Here is a 22,792-nt window from a genome sequence, read left to right as displayed (position 1 = left end):
GGCCCCTCAGCCAATCGACAGCCCGGGCGCCCGGAGGCACCGCCCCTTGCGGTCGCGCAGCCAGTCAGCGCGCCAAGAGGCGTGTCTGACTGGATGACGGATGGGAAGCTGACCAATGGAAGAGCAAGGTGGGCGGGGGGGCCGCGGGGACGTTTATCGCCGGGGCGGGGGGTCAGGGACAGACCAAGGGGCGGGGGGGGGGATCAGGTCACCGGGCGCCGTAGACCTGCCCCCCCCGCGGTGGCGGTTTCCCGCCTGACCGGCGCGTGGGCCGCGGCCTGTCCCGGGCTGGGACGCGGACAGTCGGGAAACCGCCCCGGCTGCGGGAGAGGGACCCCCGGCCCCGCCCCGAGCGAGCGGCGGGAGGCGGCCCGCGGCGGACTACAGCTCCCAGGAGCCCCCGCGGCCGAGGCCCCCGCGGCCGCCCCGGCGCCGCCTGTCGCCGCGCGGGCAGGCATTAGCACGGGCAGCCCGCGGGGGCCTCGGGCGGCGCGGACGGCGGACGGCGGGCGCCATGGACGACGAGGAGGAGACGTACCGGCTGTGGAAGATCCGTAAGACCATCATGCAGGTGCGGGCGGCGGCGGCGGGGCCTGGCGGGGCCGAGCCCGGCGGGGGGCGAGCCCCGGCGGGCGTGCGGGGCGGCGGGGGCTGCGCGGCGGCCCGGTGGGTGCTGCGGCGGCAGGCCCGGGCCGGCCCCGGGGCCCCGCCGGAGCGCTGAGGGCGCGTCGCCTGACCCGAGGGCTCTCTCGGCAGCTCTGCCACGACCGGGGCTACCTGGTGACCCAGGACGAGCTGGACCAGACGCTGGAGGAGTTCAAGGCGCAGTTCGGTGACAAGCCCAGCGAGGGCCGGCCCCGGCGCACGGACCTGACGGTGCTGGTGGCTCACAACGACGACCCCACCGACCAGATGTTCGTCTTCTTCCCGGGTGAGCGGAGCCTGCGCGGGCGCAGAGGCCCGACGCTGGGCGGAGGGGCGAACGGAGTGAGGGGGGGCTCTCAGTAACCCGGGGCTGCCGCCTTTCCCAGAGGAGCCCAAGGTCGGAATAAAGACGATCAAGATGTACTGCCAGAGGATGCAGGAGGAGAACATCACCAGGGCGCTGATCGTCGTGCAGCAAGGCATGACCCCCTCGGCAAAGCAGGTGCGGAGTACCTAAGAGAAGGCTGCCTCCGAGTCAGAGGGGTCTTGCGGGCCGTGGATCTTTGGCTTGTCTGTTTTTCAGTGCTGCTCCGGGTTAATAAAAGCCTAGAATTTCCTTCCAGATAAAATCTTTCGCTCAAGCCTGTCGTACCTTAGCACAGGCTCCCGCCTAACGTGCGAGCGTATTTAACCAGGACAACTGGTTCTGGTTCCAGAAGAACAGCTGAGGGCCCATCAGTAGTCAGGGGGTTGATGAGAGAAAAGAGGGTATTTGCCAGCGGTCGGGAGATCTGTGCGCTCTTTGCCTGCGTAGCTGTGTCCGTGTGAGCACAAGTGTAGCGATGCCGCATTTGCAGTGACTGGTGTTTATTGAGGAGCAGGTCTGAGCGCAGCAGGGCTGTCCCAGCGCAGTGCTGCCATCTGACAGACCTTTCCCTTTCCAGTCCCTGGTAGATATGGCACCCAAATACATCCTGGAGCAGTTTCTGCAGCAAGAGCTTCTGATCAACATCACAGAGCATGAGGTGAGCGCTGTCGGGCAGCAGAGCGAGGGCAGGATGATCAGTCTTCCGTGCCGAGCTGCGGCTCAGGCTGCTCCCAGAGACCCTCTCTCGGTTGGAAGCCGGGTGGAGTGGCACAGTCGTCGTTTTCTTCCTTACAAACGTGTGGCTTCTCCCGCCGCTGCGAGGAGCTGGTCGCTTTCTCTGGCTTTCTAATCTTACAGTCGCTCTCTCCTGTTGTTTACAGTTGGTCCCGGAGCACGTTGTCATGACAAAGGAAGAAGTAACTGAGCTACTGGCCAGATAGTATCCTTTGTTTGTTCTTTCCCTTCCTGCCTGGGTGTGATGCACACTTCCTTTGGGTTGAAAATCAACACATCCGCCTGTGGCGGTTTATTACTTTGTTCTGTGAGCTGCGCTAACGAAGGGGCACCTGGGCCAGTTGCGCGTTCTGCTGGGGGAGCTTCTCCTTGACTCCCTGCGCAGTAAGCTGAGAGAGAACCAGCTCCCAAGGATACAGGCCGGGGATCCTGTGGCCCGGTACTTTGGAATAAAGCGCGGTCAGGTGAGAGAGAAATAGATTCAGGCAACAGTTCCCTCTGGGCAGGGCAAGGAGAGGAGGTCCTCTACGGTATTTCAGAACCCTTGGAGACAGGAAAGGGATCTCTTTTCAAACGTAAAAGCTGTTGTCGGTTGGATACAGACCTGTGTGAGCTGAGCAGGCTTCTAGCAAGGAGGTAGCGGTCTCGGCCGCCCGCTGAACCGGCTGGTAACAGCCAGCGGATGTGGCACCAGCCCCACGCTGTGTCGTCTCCCCCTCCCCTTGCGCTGGGGGGAGGCACTGCCGCACTACGCCCCAGCTGAAGCAGGGAGCTCAGCGCTGGCCGTCTCTGTGGCCGCTGAGTGCCGCAGCTTTACAGCCACGCTGTCTGGGGCTGCGTGCACGCCTGTGTCGGGCGGGGAAGCCCTGCAGGGAAAACTCGCCGCCAGCTTCTCTCCCTCATGAGCTCCTTCTGTCGGCCGTCTAGGTGGTGAAGATCATAAGACCGAGTGAGACTGCGGGCCGCTACATCACCTACAGACTGGTGCAGTAATCCGGACCAGTCTGGTCCAGATTAAGGTAAGGCGGAGTACGGAACCCTCTGGCTGGCGGAGGGCTTTGGGCAGCGCCTTAGGCTTGCACTGGGGCTTTCCAGGATTGACTTGAAGTGAGCTGCCTCCAGGAAAAGATCATCTCAAAACTTTAAATGGTTTGTGTTTGTTAGTGAGAGGACAGACCAGAGCAAGACTTTATCAGCCTCGTGCCTCAGTATCCACCATTCAGGCCGTGCCTGGCGGTGTTTGGGGCATCAGTGGGGCTTGGCCTTGAGAGCGGTCTGCTGAGGGAGGCGTGGGGCGATTCACATCCCGAGTTCTCTTTCTTCCAGGTGTGGAAGAGTTGCGTGACACCTCCCGATCTTCCCATCCACCAGCACTTTACAGGCACTCTGAGATGTCTGCCTTTTCATTGAGATGTCTGCCTTGTCATAGAAGGCCAGGAAAATTCCCTGCCCTCGTGTTACTTGGCCTAATTCCTTGTTTTCCAGCATGGACTTTGCTGTGGCTCCTTACTCTTTGCTAAGGACTCAAGCCGCGGAAGTAACCTGAAGCAACAGAAGCGTGCAGGGAGGAGGCGAGTGGAAAAAGGCTTTTGCTTTCTTATTTTATTTATAGGATCTTATTTTTAATAAAGCTTTGTACTCTCGCTGTTCCTCACTGGTAGTGTATTTCTCAGCCTCTCCCTGGACCAAGGCCTCCTGGACTTGGCGGGTCCCCATGTTTTTCCCTCTGTTAGGAGCACGTTGCTGCTGAGGCTCTGATGGACCCTCCATCGTGGCTGAGCCGAGAGCTCACCCTGCGGAACTCCGATCCAGCTGTCGTGTGCAGTTTTGACGCTGCAGTTCAGACTTACCTCGTTGTTCACCTTATCTGTACTACCCTCTGGCCCTTGTTTTGAGACCTTGGTGTTCAGATATTGCAATGGAGAGTGCTTATCACCCCCCAGGCGCTTTCTTTTTAATCTGTTCTGGGTCTCCTGAGGGCTTTTAAATTTCAGTTTACTTGCTAGAAATACTAGGAGTACTTCCTTACAGTGCTTAGCCTCCTGCGGCCATGGGCATATGAGTCTGGCAGACTCATCTCCAGGACAGACACGGGTTGAACACACTGATTTTATTTATTTTTTTGGAAGCGTGTCAATCTGAACACAGCAAAACATGTAACGCAGCTTCATACAGCAGTACAGGTATGTCATAACAAACACGCTTTGCCTTTTCCACGTTGAATTAATACACAACCAGAAGGGTGCCTGTTACCATGAGAAGCTCAAGCGTAGCTTTTGTCCCTTCCCTCACTCGCATTCGCCTGTCATCCATCCTCGCAAACACACGTGGTACCGCCCGTGGTAGCAAGAGAGGGCAGTCGGCCTCGTTTCTCTTGCCACCGTGGAAATGACCTGCTGGAAAAATCCAACCATCTTGTTGAAGAGCTGCAGAGCAGAATGTCTCACAGGTCTCTCCAGTTCTTCTTTGGCTCAGTTATAAACCATTTATCTGTAAATTAATGTTGGGTTTGTGTACCTTTAGCCTACTGTGCTGAGGTGCATTTCCGATTAGTCTCGGAGAGCTCTGGAAACTGCAAAGCCCAGGCTCTCCCCTGTGCTGGAGACCGATTCTCTAAGGGGTTGAACGTCTGGTTGATCGCCCAGTTCTACAGTAACGAGGTGCATATAACTCCCCAAACACCGCTCGGTGTATCTTCAGCTGGAATGTCGCTCCCGCTTGGCTTCCTTGGCCGGAGAGCTGCCTCTGCCTTCCCCCTCGCTGGGGTGGATGCTCTTCAGGCCCGGCGTGGCGAGGCCTGACGATGAGCAGACAGAGCGAGAGATGATCTGGTGTCCAGCACCTCACTGCGGGAGGGTCTGGCTAATTATTAGAAAACAGCTTTGGATTTGTGCAATTTCTTAGGAGCCGTGGGCTGCGAGTTGCTTGTGTGTGAGGTGCCCTTGCGCATCTGGCCCCGTCCGGGAGCTCTTGGTCTTTGCTCGTCTCGCGCCCTCCCGGGCCGAGGGTCTCGTGGCACGCTCAGCGGCAACGGCAGGAACGCAGCCCAGGTACAAGCAGGGTAATAGAAGGAAAGAGCTTTCAGCTCTTTTTAAGCTTAAAATCTACTTGTTTCTCTATGCTTCAGTGCAGAAAAGTCTCGTAGCTTTAAAAAAAATACTTTGGCTGGTCTTGTTTAACCCTTTAAGTTCCTTTGCCAGCAGAGGTAGTAGATTCATGTTGAAGGGTTATCTCTTTACAAAAAAAATAAAAGCCTCTTACACTGGCAGGGGCTGTGACTCGATTCAGGCTGTGGCGGTCCTGAGGAGGAGGAGGCATCTCCCCACGGTGACCTGCTCTCTGCCCAGCTCCACCTCGGGGCCAGCTGGAGGAGCAAAGGTGTAGTCCTGGACTTCCAGCTTAGATTTTTGGAGACCAAATGTCTATCAACTCCCCCCCTGAGAGATCAGGCACTGCTCAGGACCCTGCAGCCAGGAAAACCTGTCCCCTGAGCTTGCTCACAGCCTGTGGCTTGCTCTTTGCGTGGCTCCTGCCAAGTAGGAAAATGCCCATAAATACAAGCAGCAATGCAAACTTTGTCAGCCGAGCCAGGAAGGGCACGTCGCTGGTTGAGTCCTGTGTTGCTTAGAAGTGCTGAGGCAGTAAATTGGTCGCTGGACTTTGGATGCCTGGTACAGTCAGTTATAAATGACCAATGTACCTTGCAGGGCCTGGCAAACGGTGCAGCTGCAGCCCTGAAGCCGAGGCTGGCGAGATGGTGCGGGTGGCTTTTACCTGGCTACGCTGAACCCAGCGCTCCTCTGGCCATGTCATCCCTTCCCGGCGAGCTGTTCCCCGGGCCGGCAGAGCCAGCCCGCGCGCACAGTGCTCAGCATTGTCTGTCCGTCCGTGCGGTGCCCGTGCCTTTCTGCAGTGCCCTTCTGCTGCCCGCTGTTGGGAAACTCTCCCTGCATCACCTCCTGGCAGCCTCTTCTCCCCGCAGCCAGCGAGGATGATCGGATCCTTTAGCTCTTCCTATCTCGATTTCTGCAGTGGAGGCATGGGATTAAGGAGCGCAGCAAAAATCAAGCCTGTGACCTGGCACGGGCACGGCAAAGCTCTGGGTTCCTTCCCAGTCCGGAACAACAAGTGAAGGGTCTGCTCTGCTTCAGCTCATTTCCAAGAAACGTGCTCCGTGGGCCGCTGGACCTGGCGGAGGCTCCCAGCAGTTGAGGCAGACTGACCCGATTTTCCCCGTCGGGAGCCGAGGGGCTCAGGGGTTTTGTGTGAAAGCTCCAGCCACAAAACAGCGAGGACTTGCCTGCAGCTGACACACCAAACCCCCCTGAGCTGCCCGTGGCTCCATGCTGTCCCTCCCCACCCCTCAATATCACAGCTTTGTGCATCGCTATGCCCGGGTAGTCTCTGAGTTTTGCGCCTTTGCCCCGTCCCAGCGTCCGTGGTATTTTTGTTCGGTGGCTTAGATAAGCCGGGGCTGCTGCTCGCTGCCTGGCTTGCGGCCGTCTTGGCACCTGGCTGCCAGATGCCGGGCAGCGGCAGGCGTGGATGTGTTGTTGGACTGGTTTGTGTTGTAGTCCGTGTCGGCAGCGGAAAGGCGTCTCTCGGGGTATTCTTCTGCATCGCTTTGCTCTTCTCCCGGGGGGCTGCGGCAGCGGGGAGCGGCACCCTCTGCGTCCGACTGGCCCATGCTGCAGCTCCGGCTCCGCTGCCCCTCGCTCCCGTCATCGCAGAACTGAGCTTCGTCTGTGCTGGTCTCGCTCTCCTGCTTCGTTAGCTGGGTTCGTGGGCCCCTGTCTGCCGCAGCCAGCAGCTCCCCGCTGTCCTCCAGCTCGGAGTCGGAGTCAACGGAGGGGTCGCCGGACTCTGGGGGACAGAGGGAGCCCTGTGTTACGCTCCTGCCCAGCACCACGGCATCCGCAGGAGCTTTGCTCAGCAAACTTGTGGTCTTCAGGACAGGGGAAGGGCTTTGTGTTATTGCCACTGGTGACACCTCAGACCTGTGCCCTCTGGGGACCGTGCCACCCGGTGCCTTTCACTTACCAGTGAACGAGTCGGCGCTGTAACCCAAATTCCCCTTTTCCGAAGGCAGCTCTAGGTAGGGGACGCTGCCGGGAGGAGCTGCGGGCCGGGAGCCTGCGCTGGCCTGGGAGGAAGAGGTGCAGTGGTGAGGGCATGGAGGGCAAGAAAACTTTCTCATTCACTGAGACTTGGTTCCAGAAAATGCTGGGTGGAGAAATGCCGTCTTTTTGTCCCCATGTAAAAGTGCATAGGCTCCATCCTCCCACCCCTGCCTGTCTCGCCTACCGAGACCGTTCTTTTGGGGCAGAAAATCACTGGCGAGTGGAGGGGGGATGCACGCGGGGACGTGACAAAGCAAGGTGAGTTTTGCAAGAGCAGGACAACGCTGCTGGCCGGACCCGCACCATTGTGTGGCACAGCAGGGGTGGGGAACGTCACTGGTGCGGGGCAGAGCACGAGGCTGGGGCACCGTTCAGGAGAGGGGTGGGGGGCTTAGGGCTGCAGGAGGGTCTGCCCCAGCTGATCTGCTGCAGGTTGCAAGTGCAAGCAGGCTGTCGTGGTCGGATCCGCATCCCCTAAGGGCGCTCCCTTCCCCAGAGACTCCTACCAGGTCAGAGCAGCTGGCTGCCTCCTCCTTGCTGTCTGTGGCGTATTTGCTGGAGTCGGCCAGCACCGCGGTCTCCTTGTTCTCAAAGATGGTCAAATAGAAGATGATGAGTGCCTCGATGATGCGAGCTTGGTGGGGATAATCAACCAGCGAGGACAAGGAAATAGTGGCATCCGTGGGCCTTGGGCGCATCAGTGTCGGCCCAAAGACGATGCCCAGGTTGCTTGAGGTCATCTTGTTGTCCTGCTCCACTTCCACGATCCTGGGGAGGAGGAGGAGGAACTCGTGAGAGCAAGCAGGGAGAAGGGGCGGGTGGACAGGCGCAGCCCGGCTGGAGGAGACGCTGGGCTGGCAGCGGCGTCCCCTCTCGTGGCACACACGAGCTTCGCGAGCGGCAGAGAAGCAGCTGCAGCCACGGACCTGTCTCCCTGCTCCTGGGGAGGGCTGGGCCATTCCCGCTGCCAGCGCGGGTCCAGCAGTGAGGCTGCACTTACCTTCCCGCTCTAGGGAAGGAAGGGAAGGTGCCCCAGCACCCGCTTGGGTCTGGACCCGCCCTTCTCACCTTCTCAGGTGCTGCAGGAGGTACTGGAGCGTGGCCATGTTCTCCCAGGGAAGCTCCTTCAGCAGCTCCTTCAGCTTCAGCACCAGGTTCACCACCACCTTGTCCGTGTCGGCTCCTTTGTCCACCAGCTCGGGGCCGCTCTTCCCGCTCTTGCCCTTGCCCTCGCCGCCCTGTAAGCTCTCCTTGGCCAGGCCCATCAGCTCGTTGTACATGCGGAAGGGCATAATGGGCTCCGGCAGCTGCAAGAACAGGGGAGACGGGTGCTGGAGAGCCGTGTCTCCCAGTCCGGGGGGAGGCTCACCCCCTCCCTGAGACCTCGACCTGCCCGGTGCTGCTGAGCTGGGGAAACCTGGGGCCTTTCTACAGCAAGGAAACGTCCCCGACGCTTGCAAAGCATGCTGCCCAGAAGGTAATGTTTATTTATCCATCTCCTGAAGCGCACAAATCCAGCCTCGTTAGTCCTAGCCAATTAGCACCTGTGAAGCTCAAGCAAAAAGCAGCATTTGATCAAGCCCTGGGCGCTCTCTGCGGGATAGGTCCCTCCGGGTGAAGGTTAAGGGATTCTCTTTTTTCCCGTGGAAAAGCCCTGGCCCGGGGTGGGCGCAGCAGCAGGTTCCCCAGCAGACGGGTGGTGGGACAGCGGGACAGGAATGGGTTGTGGGGGTGTAATCGGCATAGCCTGCAGCGAAGGTGGGGCTGCGGTTGGGTGGCAACTCTCGCTTTGAAGTTTGTATAAAGCAGCCAAAGCAGCATGTTAACTAATTGGTGGTTTTGCACGGCTGGTGATGTTTCCAGCCTGGCTTGAACAGATGTTTTTGGGGACAGGCTGCCTCTCGCAGCAGAGCCGGTTCCCTCCAGTCCGGCACTTTACAGAGGGACTTTAAACCCATTTCTCTGCAGTGAGACGTTGGATTGTGGCTCGGGACTGATTTCTTCCTCTCTTTCCACTCTGCTTTTCACTGGAGAAACCGCAGAGGCAATTTAGAGCCCTCCTCTCCTCCCTGTGCAGGGCACCCGGGGACAAGCCTCCCTCCGTGAGCCGAGCCCTGAGCCCGATTCCCGAGTTAACGCACGGGAGCCCTTCTGCAGAGTTACGCCAGCCCTCCAAGAAAGGCAGCACTAAAGAGTTAAGCGGCAAGGCTGCAGGGCGAAGGAGAAGCTGCTTCCTCTCCTTCTGCCTTGTGGTGGCTCCTTGGAGGATGTGGGTGACGCTGGCTGCTGCTGGGGGTGGAGGGTGCCTGGGGCAGAGCTGCCGTGGGTGATGGAAGGGCACAGCACCCGGCTGAGCCCACCGCAGGGTGACCCGAAGGGCATAGCCCTGCTCGGGGAGACGTGAGCTCAGCCCCGGCTCTGCCGTGCGGAGCGACCTTTGCTGGATCACTTCCCTTTTCGTGTACCTGGTTCCCCAATTGCAAAGGCGAGGGAGGATTTGGTGCTTCTGCACGTTGTTTTTCTGCGGGTACGAAAGCCGCTGCCGCAGCGGCGGAGGAGCCACGCGACGCGATGGCGGGTGAGTTGCGCGAGGGCTCACCGAGAGCAGGAAACCCACGGACAGCTCGGAGGAGGCGCAGCTCCTCCCCACTCACGCACGTGGTCCCATCTCCACCGCTGACCCACTCCCAGCTGGGAGGGACCCCTCAGCACCCCCACTGCCGTAAGCCCAGGCTGTGCAGAATTACCTCTGCCAGAGACGACGCAATGAGGCCAGGTTTGGTTTGGGGAAGTTAGTGCCTCTGGCCACTCTCCCCTGCCTTCCCCCCCAGCAGAAGGTATCACCAGCGCCTTACCTGTCTCAGGTAGAGCTTCAAGACGTTGCTGATATCATGAGGGGAGGCCTGGGACAGCTCCACCAGCTCTTTCCCGTTCTCAAATGCCTGGCAAAGCTTCTCTACCCGGGTCTTGACGCCATTAACTCGGTAGATGCCCTGTAAAAGAGAGAAAAGTGGAGTTGAAGCGAGGAGAGATGCTTCTCTTCATGTCTGCATGAGACAGGGAGCTTCTAGCTCCCACCCTCTCCTTTTGGGGCTGGAAATCCCTCTCAGAAGTCGTTCTGGGACATCCCCTTCCAGCTCAGACGCTACTGTCATCCCTGTTTCATAGGAAAGAGGGAGGCAAGGGAAGTGAGTTTCCAAGGTCAGAGTTTGGGGTATCAGGGCCAACTTTATCACCTGGGACTTTCTGGCTTCCTGCCTCCGGCAACCTGAAAAACGAGGCTGTGGGTTTTCACACCGAGGCAGAAGAACATTTCAAGAGAAGGCAGCTGAGCCAGCTTAGCCGAAGAAGAGGGAAGAGAGAGTGCGTCACCTTGGTTTTCAGTGCCCGCTTCTCAATCTCAGAAATGCACTTCTTGATGATGAAGGGGATGCCATCTGGGCTGCTCTGAGAAGCCTTTGTGAAGTCCTGCCCGAAAAGCTGCAGCTTCCCTTGGAGTTTCTTGTGCCCGCACTGGATGGCCAAGGTTTCCAGGCACTTCTTGTGGCAGGCCAGGTAGCACTGGAAAACACAGGGAAACGCGTGGAGGTGGGAGACAGCGCCGTGGGTCGGGTAGAAGGGCAGCCGCTGAGAGACACCGGGCATCGCTCAGAGAACCAGGAGCTCGTTGAGCAGGACGGCAGACAGGAAAAATGCCTTTCTTGGAGACCCCGCAGGACCAATGCAAAGTGCATGGACCCCTCCCGAAAGGAGGAATGTCCTCCCAAACACAGGTTAGAGCTGGGCGAAGGTAGTCTTGCCCCAAAGTTCGTGCTGGCACCTCTGCTTCCACAGAGAACTTAGACCTCCTGGCTGTGGTCACACCCGTGGTTTTGACGACGTGTGTGTCAGGGTTCCTGGCTGGGTTTCCACAGCAAACCTGTGGCACCCAAGTGAAAAGCTGCGCCGCAATATGCTGCTGCAGAGCGTGCGGCTCTGCTCTGGGGACAGAGCGAATCACAGGACCGTACACAGGCAGCGGTGAGGCCACCCCCTTCATGGGACATACCCTCCGTCTGTTCCACCCACCTCTGCCCACTTCTCCCCGCTTTACCTCCTCGCATTCTGCTCCCTGGAAGTACACATAGCTGTTGCACTCCCGACACTTGGAAGGGGTACGGAGCTTCCTCAGCCGATGAGTCTGAGCAGCCTTGGATAAGCCAACGTTTCGGAAGGGCCCTGTTGGAGCCGTCATCTCTGGGGTGATCCCGTTGATGCCTACAAGCAGAAGAGAGGAATGCAGCTGCATCCTGGCTCCTGAGGAGGTCATGTTAAGCAAAGCTCGAGCAGAGAGGTCTCTGCCGCAGAGCAGACGACTGGCTGGATGCACTAGTTCTTCAGCAACATGGCCAACAGCCCGTTCTCTGCGGTGCACAGCCCTGGCGTGTCTGTTCCCACCGGGCTGAGCAGAGCTCATCCCTTGGTGAAGGAAACGCTTTTGGGCTCCTCACGGGGGTACCGTCAGGCATCCTCCCAGCAATTGTTCCGGTTACCTCCAGAACTACGGAATTTGGGAAAAGCCAACCTGCGGTTAGCTTTGCCGTGGTTGCGGGTGCACAGCAGGCGCACTGCGTCACCTCCTGCGCTGTCACGTACTCTGCTCAAAGGGGGTGGCGTTCTCATCCTTCTCCTCCAGCTCTTCACTGGAGGACATGGTGCCGTTGGAAGACAACCGCTGGAGTTTATGGCTGAATTCACCTGTCAAAAGAAAACCCACAAGCCGGTGAGATTACCAGCAAAGTTGTTTCTCTTCTGAGCGCACTCTGATGCTCGTGGCCGATTCCTATAGCAAGCAGCCGCGTGCCTTGTGCTGCTGGGGCCGCTCTCTGCAGAAAATGAGAAACTGCCCGCACGGTGCCCTGCAGTGCAGCAGGCTGCAGCCAGCACAGTGTAAAGGTTCAGGGGTCCCTCATCCCACCCCACTCCATCCCATCCCATCCCACTCCATCCCATCCCATCCCACTCCATCCCATCCCATCCCATCCCATCCCATCCCATTGGAGACTGGGATCAGAGCAGTGACTTACAACACAGTGTTATTACAAGGCAGATAAAAAAGAGAAGTGAGAGGTCTCGCCTAACTCCGGTGCTCTGTTTTTAGGCTGACTGTATTAGAAGGGGAAGGACTGCCTGCCTTGGGCTGTTTTCGGTATCTACCTGCGTTCGAATCCAGGCCGCTATCAGCTTCAGTGACGGAGGTTGGCCAGGATTTGTGGACCTGGTGTCCCCTCCCACCTGCAGAGGAAAACACATAGTCCGTTTGAGACTGCATCCTGCGTCCAGGAGAGAAACACGGGGGATGAGCCTAGACTCTGGGAAACGCTTAAATCACTGAGGGAAGCTGCTTTGTTTCCTGTTGACAGGCTGGTGGTGGGATTGTGATGCCTTCAGCAACACATCCAGCAAGGGAAAGAAGAGATGGGAAGACAGAGAATGGTCTGTTAGGTAGCACTAGCCAAAGCAAAAAACCCCCATTGATCCGATTTTGTGTCCTTCAGGAAATTCAGCCTGCAAGGCTTCCAGCCCGCCCTACTGCCGTGACCAGAAGCCCCCGCCTCGGTGCCCACGGAGGCTCTGCTTTGCTCCTGACCGGGGAGGAGGACGCAGCCGGCTGCGAGTGGTGCCATGGGGATGGCGATGCAGACTCCTCTCTGCTCCGGGCTCACCTCTCCGCTCAGCCCCCACAGCCCCGCTTTGCTGCTCCTTGGCTCCCGCCCCTCCTTCCGAGACGGTCCCATCCTTGGGCAGCCCGGCCCCGTCGGAGCCGGCATTCGTTGAGAAGTCATTGGCATTGAAGCTGCCTTTCCGTGCCCGAGTAAAGGGGGACCTGGTGGGCAGAAAGAAGGAGAAAGGGAGTGTCCGAGTGGATGAGAAGGAAGGACGCTTGAAAACCTTATTCATGGCTGCTATCCACCTGTCTTGGGATCTACAGTCCTCTCGTAAATACTAGATAACCTGTCTCAGCCATGGGAGAGGACGTGAGGGGAATTCCCAGCTGCTCCAGCCCAGCTTTCCCAGCAGGAGCTGCCTTCAGGCACGCTGAAAGCATGCTGGTTTCTGCAGGGGAGCGCAGTGCCAGCCCAGGGGACGGTTGCCAGCGACAGAGAAGGTGAGTGTAAAACAGGAATGATTTCCCCCTCTGCTTTACTACCAGGCGTTGTGTGACACGTAGGGCTCAAAGTCGTATTGGGTGTCAGGTTCGTCTCCTCGCTGCAGCTGCTTGACGTGCGAGGCGTATTGCTGCCCGGGGTCGTAGAGCTTGCTGCTCTCGCACAGTGTCTGGAAGTTGACGGGCAGCGGAGCCGTCTGCATGTGCATGATCTGGTAGAAGGAGATCGTGGCCTAAAAATAACGTAGAGAAAATCAGCGTTGAGCTTTGGGAGGTGACATATGAGGAAGAGAGAGACAAGGAGCTCCAGGTTAGATGAGAAATCAGGAGCACAGAGCGGTGCTTGGTCTGCAGCCTTGAGCCTTGGCTTTTCTGAGCACAAGGGAGTGAAGAGAGCTCTACATCCACCTGGACCTCATCTGAAATAGGAGCAGCTCAGCTGGGTCTGCTGGGGACGCAGCTCTGAACCTCTCCTGAGCGGGGTACGGCCACCCCCCTGCCCTGGGTCCATCCCAAGCAAGCCCCACTCACCGTCTTGATGACCTGGTCACTCTGTTTGATCACTTCGTGGATCTGCCGCAAGGAGTTCACCTTTGTGTCCTCCAGCTCCTGCTTCTGGGTATTTGCATCCGCCACACAGGTCCGATATGTGGCCATCGCCTCTTCTGCCTGAGAGGTGGGAGAGCAAGGGATGGAAACGGCTCGTAGGTAAGGAGAGCAAGAACAGCTCTCTGCACTTGGACCCCGTTCCTCTAGGCATTCCTGCGCCGTGTCCGAGGATCCATGGGCAGCTCGGTTCAGTCCACGTAGCTCAGGGCAGCGAGGAGTGAGAAGGTTCTTGCCGGGCACATGCTCAGCCAGAGCCCAGAGCTGTCATGTTCCTACCTTGTTCTTGGCTTCCTCTTCCAGCCGCCTCTTCTTGTCCAGGGTTTTGGTGGTGATGCTGCTGGTGGTGTTCTGCTGCTCTTCTTCCGCTTTCACGGTCATGTACTTGGCCTTGTCGTGCTCCTCGCTGCGCTGCATGTATATCTGCTTGGCCTTGCGCAGGTTGACCTCCGCCTCTTGCTGCCGGTGAAAACAGTGACCCAGGGTGAGGACTGAACTCTGCAAGGCGTTCGTTATCTCCCGCAAGCTCCCCAGGGCCCCCTTCCCGGCCCCTGTGCCCCACGTTTCCCCAGCGTCCCCCAGCACCGCGGAGGCACCCTCGGACGAAGCACCTGATGCTACCGGAGAGGGGCAAGGAGCCCGGCATCCTCAGAGGGGTACGTGTCACGGGGGTACTCCGGACTGGGCTCAGGGAGCACAAACCCAGCCCGGGCTGTGTCTGTTACTCACCAGCTTCCTCTGCGCCCGGTGCCACTGCTCCTTGATCTCCTTCCTCCGTTTTTCATGTTCGAGGCGTCTGACTGTTAGCGGCTGAATCAGGAGGGAGAAACAACCCCCACGGTGGTCTGAGCTAAACGCTCGCTGCTCTTCCCTTCGCAAAAGGCTTTGCAAGGAGAAGTTCCCTGGGGTGGTTGTTATCATTCCCCAGCACATCTGGGCTCGGTTACAGGGAGGGCTTGTGTCATGGATGAAAATCGGCAGCCTGGGAAGTGCCAGACGCAGTTTCCCTCCGGACTGAGCTAAGCAAGAGCCGCCCTCTGCGACGACAGGACATCGGTTCCCTCCCTGGCAAAGGGCTCCGGAGAGCGGCTCTCGGGGGGAGATGGGCGCAGCTTGCTCGGTGCTGGAGGGGGACGTGGGGATGCAGAGAGGCCTCGGATGAGGTGGAGATCGATGAGGAGGTGCTGTTTGATTTGCCAGACTTGGGGGGTTTCTCCTGGACCCTGTATCTAACCCCTCAAAGGATCCCGCATGCGCCTGAGAGCTTGGGCTCACTGATCCGCTGAGGCCAGAGCAAAGCCGTGGAATGCCGAGCCCGAGCGGCGGCTGAGCCGAGCAGCAACTGGATTCCAGTTTCTGGAAGAGCTGCCTGTGGCAGGAGGACTAAGGAGACCACCAGCCTCCCTCGCTGCCCAGCCGCCGGGGGAGACCCCTCCGAGATGGCCTTTCCTGGGGAAGGTGGCACCCGCTGCTCCCTGGGGACGCAGACCTCAGAGACCACGTGCGCCCTGCACCGAGTCACCCAGCTCAGGACTCATCGTGCGCACGGGTGAGCCTGCGCCGCCTGGTCCGCTCACCTGGAGGAAGGTTTGGTGCTGCAGGGTGTTGGCAGCCTGCAGAACCGACGTCCCGTGCTCCATATCCTGCTCCAGGGCCAGCAGGTAGATGGACAGGAAAGGCATGTTGGTCTGAGAAACGAGAGAACGCACCACCCTGAGCCCCAGCACCGCACCGTGAAGCGAAGGAGACGCGTCCTCCCGTGCTGCGTTTGGGGAAGAAGAGCAAGAGGCTCGGCTTGGCTGCCCGCTACTGGGAAAAGCCCCGTGCGGGACCGAGACAGCGCGGTTACAGGCTGCCAAGAGGCTGCTCGGTGGGAGATCGCAGCGGGTGGGAAGGGCCCCGTGGTGTCGCCTGCCCGGTGCCTGGGCTGGAGCGCAGGGGCTGCGGCACGTCTGGCGTGTGAGCCTGCCCGGGTATTCCCTGCTGGCACACCCGGCAGGGCCAGGGCAGAAATACCGGCTACCGATGGAGGAGCTTTTCCAGGGTCTTGGCATTATCCCTTGCTTTGGTTTGGACGCATGAATTTTGCCAAGCAAGAACTGCACGCTTGTTCTCCTGGGCTCTGAAGCCGGGTCACGCCAAAGAAGCTCCCCAGGGCTGCTTGCTCCTGATACAGCCCGACAGCCTGGGCGCCGGGCGGCTTTAGGGACACAGGGACGTACCTCCTGACTGATGGTTTGCTTGCAGCTGTTTGCCATCTTCTGAAGCCCTTTGGCAAACTCCATCTCTGGAAGAAGAAGGTTGGAAGTGAAAAGAGATATGAGACACCAGCATTTCCCTGCTGATTGGGTTCCTTTTGAAAAAGCAATCAGGAACTTCAGGAATGAAGTTCACCGCTGCCCTTGCAATGCCTGACTCCCTCCGCCTCGTGCACGTGATCGTAGAGGACCTCGACCTGTTCTGATGCTGCCGTGAGGGGCTCAGCCCCGCTCCGGAGAGGACCCACCCGCCGCCCTCCCCGTCTCACCCAGCGTGGTCCTTTTCTCCAGGTAGCCGATGAGGTCCTTCATGTACTTGGAGATGTTTTTGGCGTACTGGAGGGCAGCATCTACCCCCCCCTCGCAGCGCTGCAGCATCACGTCCACTTCCTCGGCAGGAGGACGGCCTGCGATGGGACGAGAGGGAAGGTGGGGAGAGAAAGAGGAGAGAGACACTGAATGCTCTACTGCCGCTGTGTTCACTGACCCGCTCCCTCCAAACGCCTTCGAGCTCCCAGGAGCACTGGAACAACCAGGAAAACCCCAGGACAGCCTGGCTCACCCCTGCAAGCTCCGTGAGCTTTCAGTGCAACCCTCCCCGTATCCGTGCTGGCACCATGCCGTGCCGGTGTCCTGCCGGCCCCCAGTGCCAGCAGCAGCTCTGCTGCCTTTTCTCAGCTGAGGAGCTGTGTGCGGCGCAGAACCGCGGCGGTGATGGGGAAGACGCCGGTTCCTGAGAGCCGATCTGCCCAGCCGGGTACCCCACCCCAAACCCCTGGGTACCCCACCACCCCAAACCCCCGGGTACCCCACCACCCCAAACCCTGCACCCAGCGTCTGCCTGCTTACCCGTGTCATAGCTTTCCATGCCCGAAGGCGTGCCGTCTCCTCCGGGCCTGGGGATCCCCCCGCAGAGGCTCTCCATAGTCTTTGGGAATTGGGAAAGAAAAGGGACTGATCAGAGAAGAGGAAGGGGAGTAGTTGGAGGGGCTGGCAGATGGAGGGAAGGCAGAAACCCGGAGCTGCTGGAGCCTTTCTGCTGGCAGTCTCCCGTGCCCAGCCCATGTCCCTACAGGAAGGCCACGAGCTAACGGGAACGTCACTGGAGAAATGCCTTGCTCTGTGGGCACACCAGACCAGGGCAGAGCCACAGAGAGCAAGCAGAGCCCTGTTTTCTGCCTCTGTTGACAGCTGCTCCATCCCTTCCCGAGCCACCTTGCCCTTGGGATCGAGCTGCCAGGTGGCTTTTCCCCTCCTTGGGATGGCGGTGAGTACAGCAGCAAGCAGGCAAAGCCTACACGCAGCTCCGATGGGCTTGGAGGTGAGCTGGGAATCCTGCGTCTGGGGCTGGGGGCTCAGTCCCTTCCGGAGCCGGGTCTGAGCACCCCGGCACATCCCGAGAGCCGTGCGATGGGAGCGGGCATCACTCACCTGGTTCTGGTCGCTGGGTGGGATGGAGAGGATGGTGCTGCTGTCCACCTCCCCCATGAGGAACTCGGACACGCTGTGACAAGAGGAATACGGCTGGGCTCAGCGACGGGAGGACGGGCAGTGACAACCCAGGGCTGTCACCCAGCAGCACCCAACCCACGTCCGAGGGAGCGGGTGAGAGCCAGGGCAGTCGGAGCTGCAATACTGGTTTCAGCGGGGATCAGCTCAGCTCCACGTGATGTGGTCTTGATAATTTGGGTGGAGGAGCAGAGCTTGGCCCAGCACTGGAGAGGGGCCGGGAGATGGAGCCTATGGGCTCGAGCAGGCTTTGGGGTCCCTCCTCGGTGCTGGAGGAATTGCTGCTGCGAGCGGCCAGAGGAGGGAATCCGCCCTCCCCGCACGGTCTCTCCGGTCCCCAAACCACCCCCCAAACCAGCCGCCGCTGTGGGGCTGTGTGTGGGCGAGGGGACGGGGTGAGGGGTGGAGATGTGTCCTGGCTGTCGGGGGCGATGGGCTCCATGGGGGGACCTTCTCCAGGGGACGGCTGGCCAAAAGTCCCTTACGTGCTGCTGAAGGACACTGCGATGGTCTCCACGGCCTTCTCGAACTCCCGCTTGTCCGTCTCATTGTTGGATTCGTAATGGAAACCTGGGAATGAGGAAATGCGGAAGCCCTGTTGCCAGCAGCGCCTGTCCCTCCGTCAGGCGGGAGAAGGACCTGCCAGCTCCCGCTGGTCTCAGCCCTACTGCAGGGCTGGGTCGGGCTCGAGGGAGCAGCGGGGAGGCGAGGATCATCCCGATGGATGAAGGACTCTCTCTAGCGCAGCGTCTCTGCCCCCCCCATTTCTCCCGGGACTGACTTCCCTGCCAGCATCACTTGGCTCATGCCTCTGTTCACTCCCGTTACCCAGCGCTGCTGGAAAAGTGCTGCTGAGCGTGGACCTGTTCCACTGCCTCCACTGTCTTACGGCACCTCCGGAGCCCCCTGCTCCGAGGGGCGACGGCTTCCTCCAGGAGGGCTCTCACCCGCAGCCAAAAGAGGAACTGCTGGCGGCAGCGGGAACCGGCACAGACGGCACTTGGCAGACGCCCAGGCCAAGGGATGCTCATGGCGCCTTTGCCGGCAGCCAGGGCTTTGGGGCAGACCCTGGCGCCTTTCGGGTTGGCTCCTCTGGGGTGCCGGAGCCGGTAAGCTGGGCCCCCCCGCTGCTGGGACCTGCTCCCACCCCTCTGCCCGGGGACGTGGGCAGCCTGAACTCGCTCTGTCCCAGCCCCGCGTGGGGCCAGCCCCACGGTAAACCTCCTGCCACCCGCCACGAGGCTTCCTGTCCCCCCACGGTTGCTGTTCGGTGTCCAGGAAGCGGGGCGGTGACGCAAAATGTTGTGCTCTGCCTGCGGTTAGCGCAGCCGTCCCCCTCCCCGCTGGTGTAACTGCAGGCAGGAGGTGGTGCCCCAGCCAGGATCTGGGCTCTACAGACCCCGCTTCTATAAACACGAGGCGCTGCCAGGAGCGGGATCCGATTATTTAAGTGTTTTTCCTGCGGCTGTGCTTGGAAACCCGCAGGCAGGGATCTGGGCTCTGTCATTTCTGACACTACATCGTCCTTAAAACTAAAACACAGCAAGCAGGCAACTGATGCCTTCGCCCTCTCCGCCTGTCCGTGGGGCAGCCTCACTCCTGGCAGCCCTGCCATGGGCTCCCCGGGCCCCACACATCCCGGCATGGGGCAGGAGGGGAGTGGGACAGAGGTCCCAGCCCCATCGTCTCACCCTTGACTTTGGAGATGAGGGTCCCGGCGGCCGTCAGGGTCTCCAGGGTGTTGAGCAGCGGGTACTTGTTGATGACCTGGCGCAGGATGCGCAGGGTTTCGCCCAGGCACTCGTGGGCCAGCGGCCGCTGGGGCTCCTTGGGGTCTGCAAGAGAGCGGGGCTGAAATGCTGCCCCACATCCCTGCCACCCCTCCCTACCCTCCGGAGCCTCCCGTCCACTCCCCGCCAGCCACGTCCCAGGCAGCGTCCCACCAGGCTCCCAGACTGTGCAGCCCATCCCCTTGGCTTCAGGGCTCCCTGGGACGGGCACGGCTGCATCCCGCTTGGCCGGCACCTCCCCAGCCCTCCCCTCCTGTCCTCGCCACGCTAAACCAGCCGGTGTGTCCCCTGCCCGGCGCAGCCGCGGGCCTGGGGCAGCCCGACCTTTTAGGCATTTTTCCTCAGTAGTAACTTTTTCCCTTGAAAGCGGTTTGGGAATTTCCTCCTCGTTTCCTTCCCTTCCTCCCCACCGGACGGGCGCTCCCAGTCGCCGGGAGGGATGCAGCAGGTCTGTCCTGCCGCCGTGCCTCATCCAGTCGGGCTCACTGCGTCCCCCGGGAACCGTCCCCGCTGCGGGCTCCAGCCACCGAGGCTGAGGCTCGGGGCTGGGTGCCGGCAGCCTTGTTAGGAGGTGAGGAGCATCCCGCAGGGAAGCACTGGGATGGGAGCCTGGCACCCGCCGCCTGGCCGGGCAAACCCCGCTCCCTGTCCTAGCCCCCAGCTCAGGGTCGGGAAGGGGTTTCCTCTGCTTCCTCCCCCGTTTCCAGGCCCCTTCCGGAGTGGGAAGTGGGGAGACCAGCGGGGCTGGGAACGGGGCTGGATGGGTGTGGAGGACAGCCGGACTCTCCAAAATCATGGCTGCGTCCTGCAGGTCAGCCCCAACCTCTCCCTGTCTCTTTGCCGGCTTGGGGACGGCACCGTCCCGGCTGTCCCAAACTGTGTCCAGCAGTAACTGCGGACCCCGAGCAGGGATGGCAGCGGGACGGTGGCCATCCAGCCCAGGCTGTTTCCTCCCTGCCCTGCAATGCCCAAACCTTCGCAGGGACCTGGAGGCATCACCCCCCCGGCTGCCATCCCCCTGGCCCCCCAGCAGCGCAGACCCCTGGCCACGTTCCCACTGGCCCAGCTGTGGATCCGGCCACTGGGGCCATCGGCAGCGGTGCCCCCGGTTGGGCGCTGCCGTTTTCCACGGCAAATGGGGATGCGTCAACATGTTTGCAAAGCCAGCGCCCAAAACACGGCATCATGTGACACCCCCCCACAGCCCCAGCTCGCCGCGGGGACCACGAGATCGTTGCTGTTCCCTTTGCCTCCCTGAGCAGGGACACGCGCCCGTGGCCCCGCAGCCCACACAGCCCTGTGCCCGCGCCGGGGCGGCCGCCCCATCCCGCCGTCCGCCCCGGTGAGGCTGGTCCGGCAGTCGGGGGCCCAAGGGGCTGTGCCCGGTGCCCCGCGGGGCTCTGGGGGCCCTGGCAGGCAGCTGGCACCACCACGATGTAAACAGGAAAGCGGGCGGATGAAAATAGCTCGCAGGCAGGAAGCCACGTTATCCTGGCTCCGAGCTCCTGGCAGCCACCCGCCACTCTCTACCCATGGCTGCTGCGGCTCTGCGCAGCCCCCCGGGGGTCCCGGTCCCCTCCTGGCCCGGGCAGAGACCCCCACCCATGGGTCCGTGTTCCCAGGGAGGGGATGCTCCCGTGCTGTCCCTGCAGTGGTGGGTGGTTTGGAGCTGTGTGGGCAGCAGTGGGGCTGGTGGGAGCTGGAGTTATCCCGGCACTCACCATCGCGCAGCACGACGTCCCGCAGGTTCTCCAGGGCCTCGGCGAAGCGGGCCACATCTGTCAGCAGCTGGGAGATGTCCTCTGTGTCGATGAAGGGGCCCTCCCCACCGTCCATGGGGCTGTAGGATGTGGGGGTCTTGTGGCCCTTGGGCACGGCCCTGGGGCCCGCCGCGGTGAGGGGGAAGCCGGCGGCGCTGGCATGGCGGCTGAGGCTGGTGGGGCGCTTGAGAGTGCCCACGGCGCTGGGGCTGGTGCTGAGCTTGGAGCTGGCGGGGGGCAGCTCTCCCAGGCCGGAGCTGGGCGCCTCCAGGCAATCCTTGCGGGAGAGGTCCTGGGGAGCAGGGGCGAGCGTGAGGCCCCGGCAGGCACGGCCGGCGCTGCGGGGCACGGCGGGGACCCCAGCTTGGGCGGGGAGAGGGCAGCACCCTGGGACCCCCCAATGCCACCAGCCTGGAGGGACGGGCTGTTGTCTGGGGGGCTGGTGCCAGACCCTGCAGCTGTGTCGTGCCTCAGTTTCCCCAGTTAGGTATCCTGGCAGAGCCTGAGGATCCAGCACAGCTGAGGCGCGGGGACGAGGCGTAGCCCTCCCCGGCATTTCCAGGCCTTTGGGGACTCGGGGTGGGGGCTGGCAGGGGTGGTCTCGGGCTGTCCCGCAGGGTGCAGGCAGCGACTCCACCGGCAAGAAGACGACAGCAGAGCAGCAGCTGGCAGGGTTCGGGCGCTCGCCTGGCCGGGGCCGCCATCCCCACCGTCCCTGCCACGCCGCAGGCAGCCCCCGGCAGCTGGCATTGCCCAAGGCTCCCGGCAGATCAACTGCCCCCAGCACGAGGGTTTTGGAAGCGGCATCGGCTCCGAAACGACAGGCCAGGAGCCGGCTCGGCCTCCCCGTCTGCCCCCTCGCCCCGTGGCCCCCGCTGGCCCCGCCAGCCCCTGTGGGTCCAGGTTTGTCTGGGGGGGGCACACAATGACCATGTGGGTGACCCTGCCTTGTCCCCACCAACACCCACCGTGCTGGAGCTCCCCGTCCCCAGGGTGCTGAGGACCCTGGCACAGCCAAACGGCAGCAGGATGCGGCCCCACACATCCCTTCCTCTTTTTCAGCCTGTCCCAGCCCCAGGTCGGGCACGGCCCCCACCCTGCCAGGGATGGGGACACCTCCCAGGCGCTGTCTGGAGACTTTGCAGATATTTTACGGACGGAGGGTCCCCCCAGTTTCAAGGGTTAAAATTTCCCCGAGGGAGGGGCTGATAACAGCACCTTCCGGGTCTGTGCACCGCACAGGGGCCACGCGCCCAGCGAAGGTCCTTGCGCACGGGGAGGGGGCCCGTGGCCACCCTCGTGCCTCCAGCAGCTCCTGCCAGTGACCCTCAGGTGCCCAGGTGTGACACGAGTGCGCTGGGTCTCAGCACCCCTGGCCGGGCGCTGATGGCTTGGCATGGCCGGCGTCGGCGGGGCCGGAAGCCGTGTTTGGTACCGACGGGGCAAACACCTAGAGCTTTCCCCTCGGGAGCGACCCGGCCAGGAGCGTCAGGCTGCCGTGGGCAAGAGTGAAAGGGGGCAGCTCAGCCCCACGCTGCCCCCGGGGTCGGCTGGACCTCTGTGGGGCTGCAAGGGGGCCGCCCAAAGGCCCCCACCCCAAAATGGCTGGGGCCAGCCCAGCCCTCGAAAACCTGTCCCCGTTGTCACCCGAGGGTGCAGTGGCCCCGGAGACCCCGGTCCCTCCCCGCTGGCGCCCGCGGGCCCACCCGGCCGTACCGTCAGCCACACGGCGGGCGCGTGGGGCAGCGAGTCCAGGGAGCGTTTGGGCGAGTGGGCTTTACCCGTCCTGCGGCGCCCCGCCGAGTAGGGGCTGTAGCTGTTCCTCCCAGCCGCCCGGCCGAGCATCCCTCCGTC

General features: G+C 61.4%; 2 protein-coding genes across 2 annotated transcripts; one reads left to right on the top strand and one right to left on the bottom strand.

Annotated features, from left to right (window-relative positions):
• The first annotated feature begins 487 nt into the window (after nucleotides 1-487).
• On the top strand, nucleotides 488-3,396 carry POLR2E (RNA polymerase II, I and III subunit E). The gene is made up of 8 exons (XM_059832017.1): nucleotides 488-571; nucleotides 757-931; nucleotides 1,032-1,147; nucleotides 1,590-1,670; nucleotides 1,894-1,952; nucleotides 2,133-2,211; nucleotides 2,675-2,766; nucleotides 3,074-3,396. Exons 1-7 carry the CDS (start codon nucleotides 515-517, stop codon nucleotides 2,738-2,740), a joined length of 633 nt encoding a protein of 210 aa, XP_059688000.1. The 5' UTR covers nucleotides 488-514; the 3' UTR covers nucleotides 2,741-2,766; nucleotides 3,074-3,396.
• Nucleotides 3,397-6,206: 2,810 nt separating this feature from the next.
• On the bottom strand, nucleotides 6,207-22,783 carry ARHGAP45 (Rho GTPase activating protein 45). Its single transcript, XM_059831614.1, has 23 exons — nucleotides 22,655-22,783; nucleotides 20,900-21,230; nucleotides 19,080-19,223; nucleotides 17,874-17,958; nucleotides 17,311-17,383; nucleotides 16,729-16,807; nucleotides 16,149-16,286; nucleotides 15,844-15,908; nucleotides 15,199-15,309; nucleotides 14,351-14,431; nucleotides 13,901-14,080; nucleotides 13,547-13,684; nucleotides 13,058-13,248; nucleotides 12,573-12,733; nucleotides 12,064-12,141; nucleotides 11,503-11,604; nucleotides 10,961-11,124; nucleotides 10,240-10,428; nucleotides 9,723-9,860; nucleotides 7,936-8,174; nucleotides 7,374-7,635; nucleotides 6,788-6,890; nucleotides 6,207-6,610 (listed from the first exon to the last, which is right to left on the bottom strand). Exons 1-23 carry the CDS (start codon nucleotides 22,781-22,783, stop codon nucleotides 6,207-6,209), a joined length of 3,585 nt encoding a protein of 1,194 aa, XP_059687597.1.
• Nucleotides 22,784-22,792: the final 9 nt, after the last annotated feature.

Source organism: Gavia stellata, chromosome 32 (genome assembly GCF_030936135.1).
Source record: "Gavia stellata isolate bGavSte3 chromosome 32, bGavSte3.hap2, whole genome shotgun sequence".
In the NCBI taxonomy this organism is placed as follows: Eukaryota; Metazoa; Chordata; class Aves; order Gaviiformes; family Gaviidae; genus Gavia; species Gavia stellata.
Note: the sequence above shows the minus strand (reverse complement) of the source record. Positions and strands in the feature narration are given on the sequence as shown.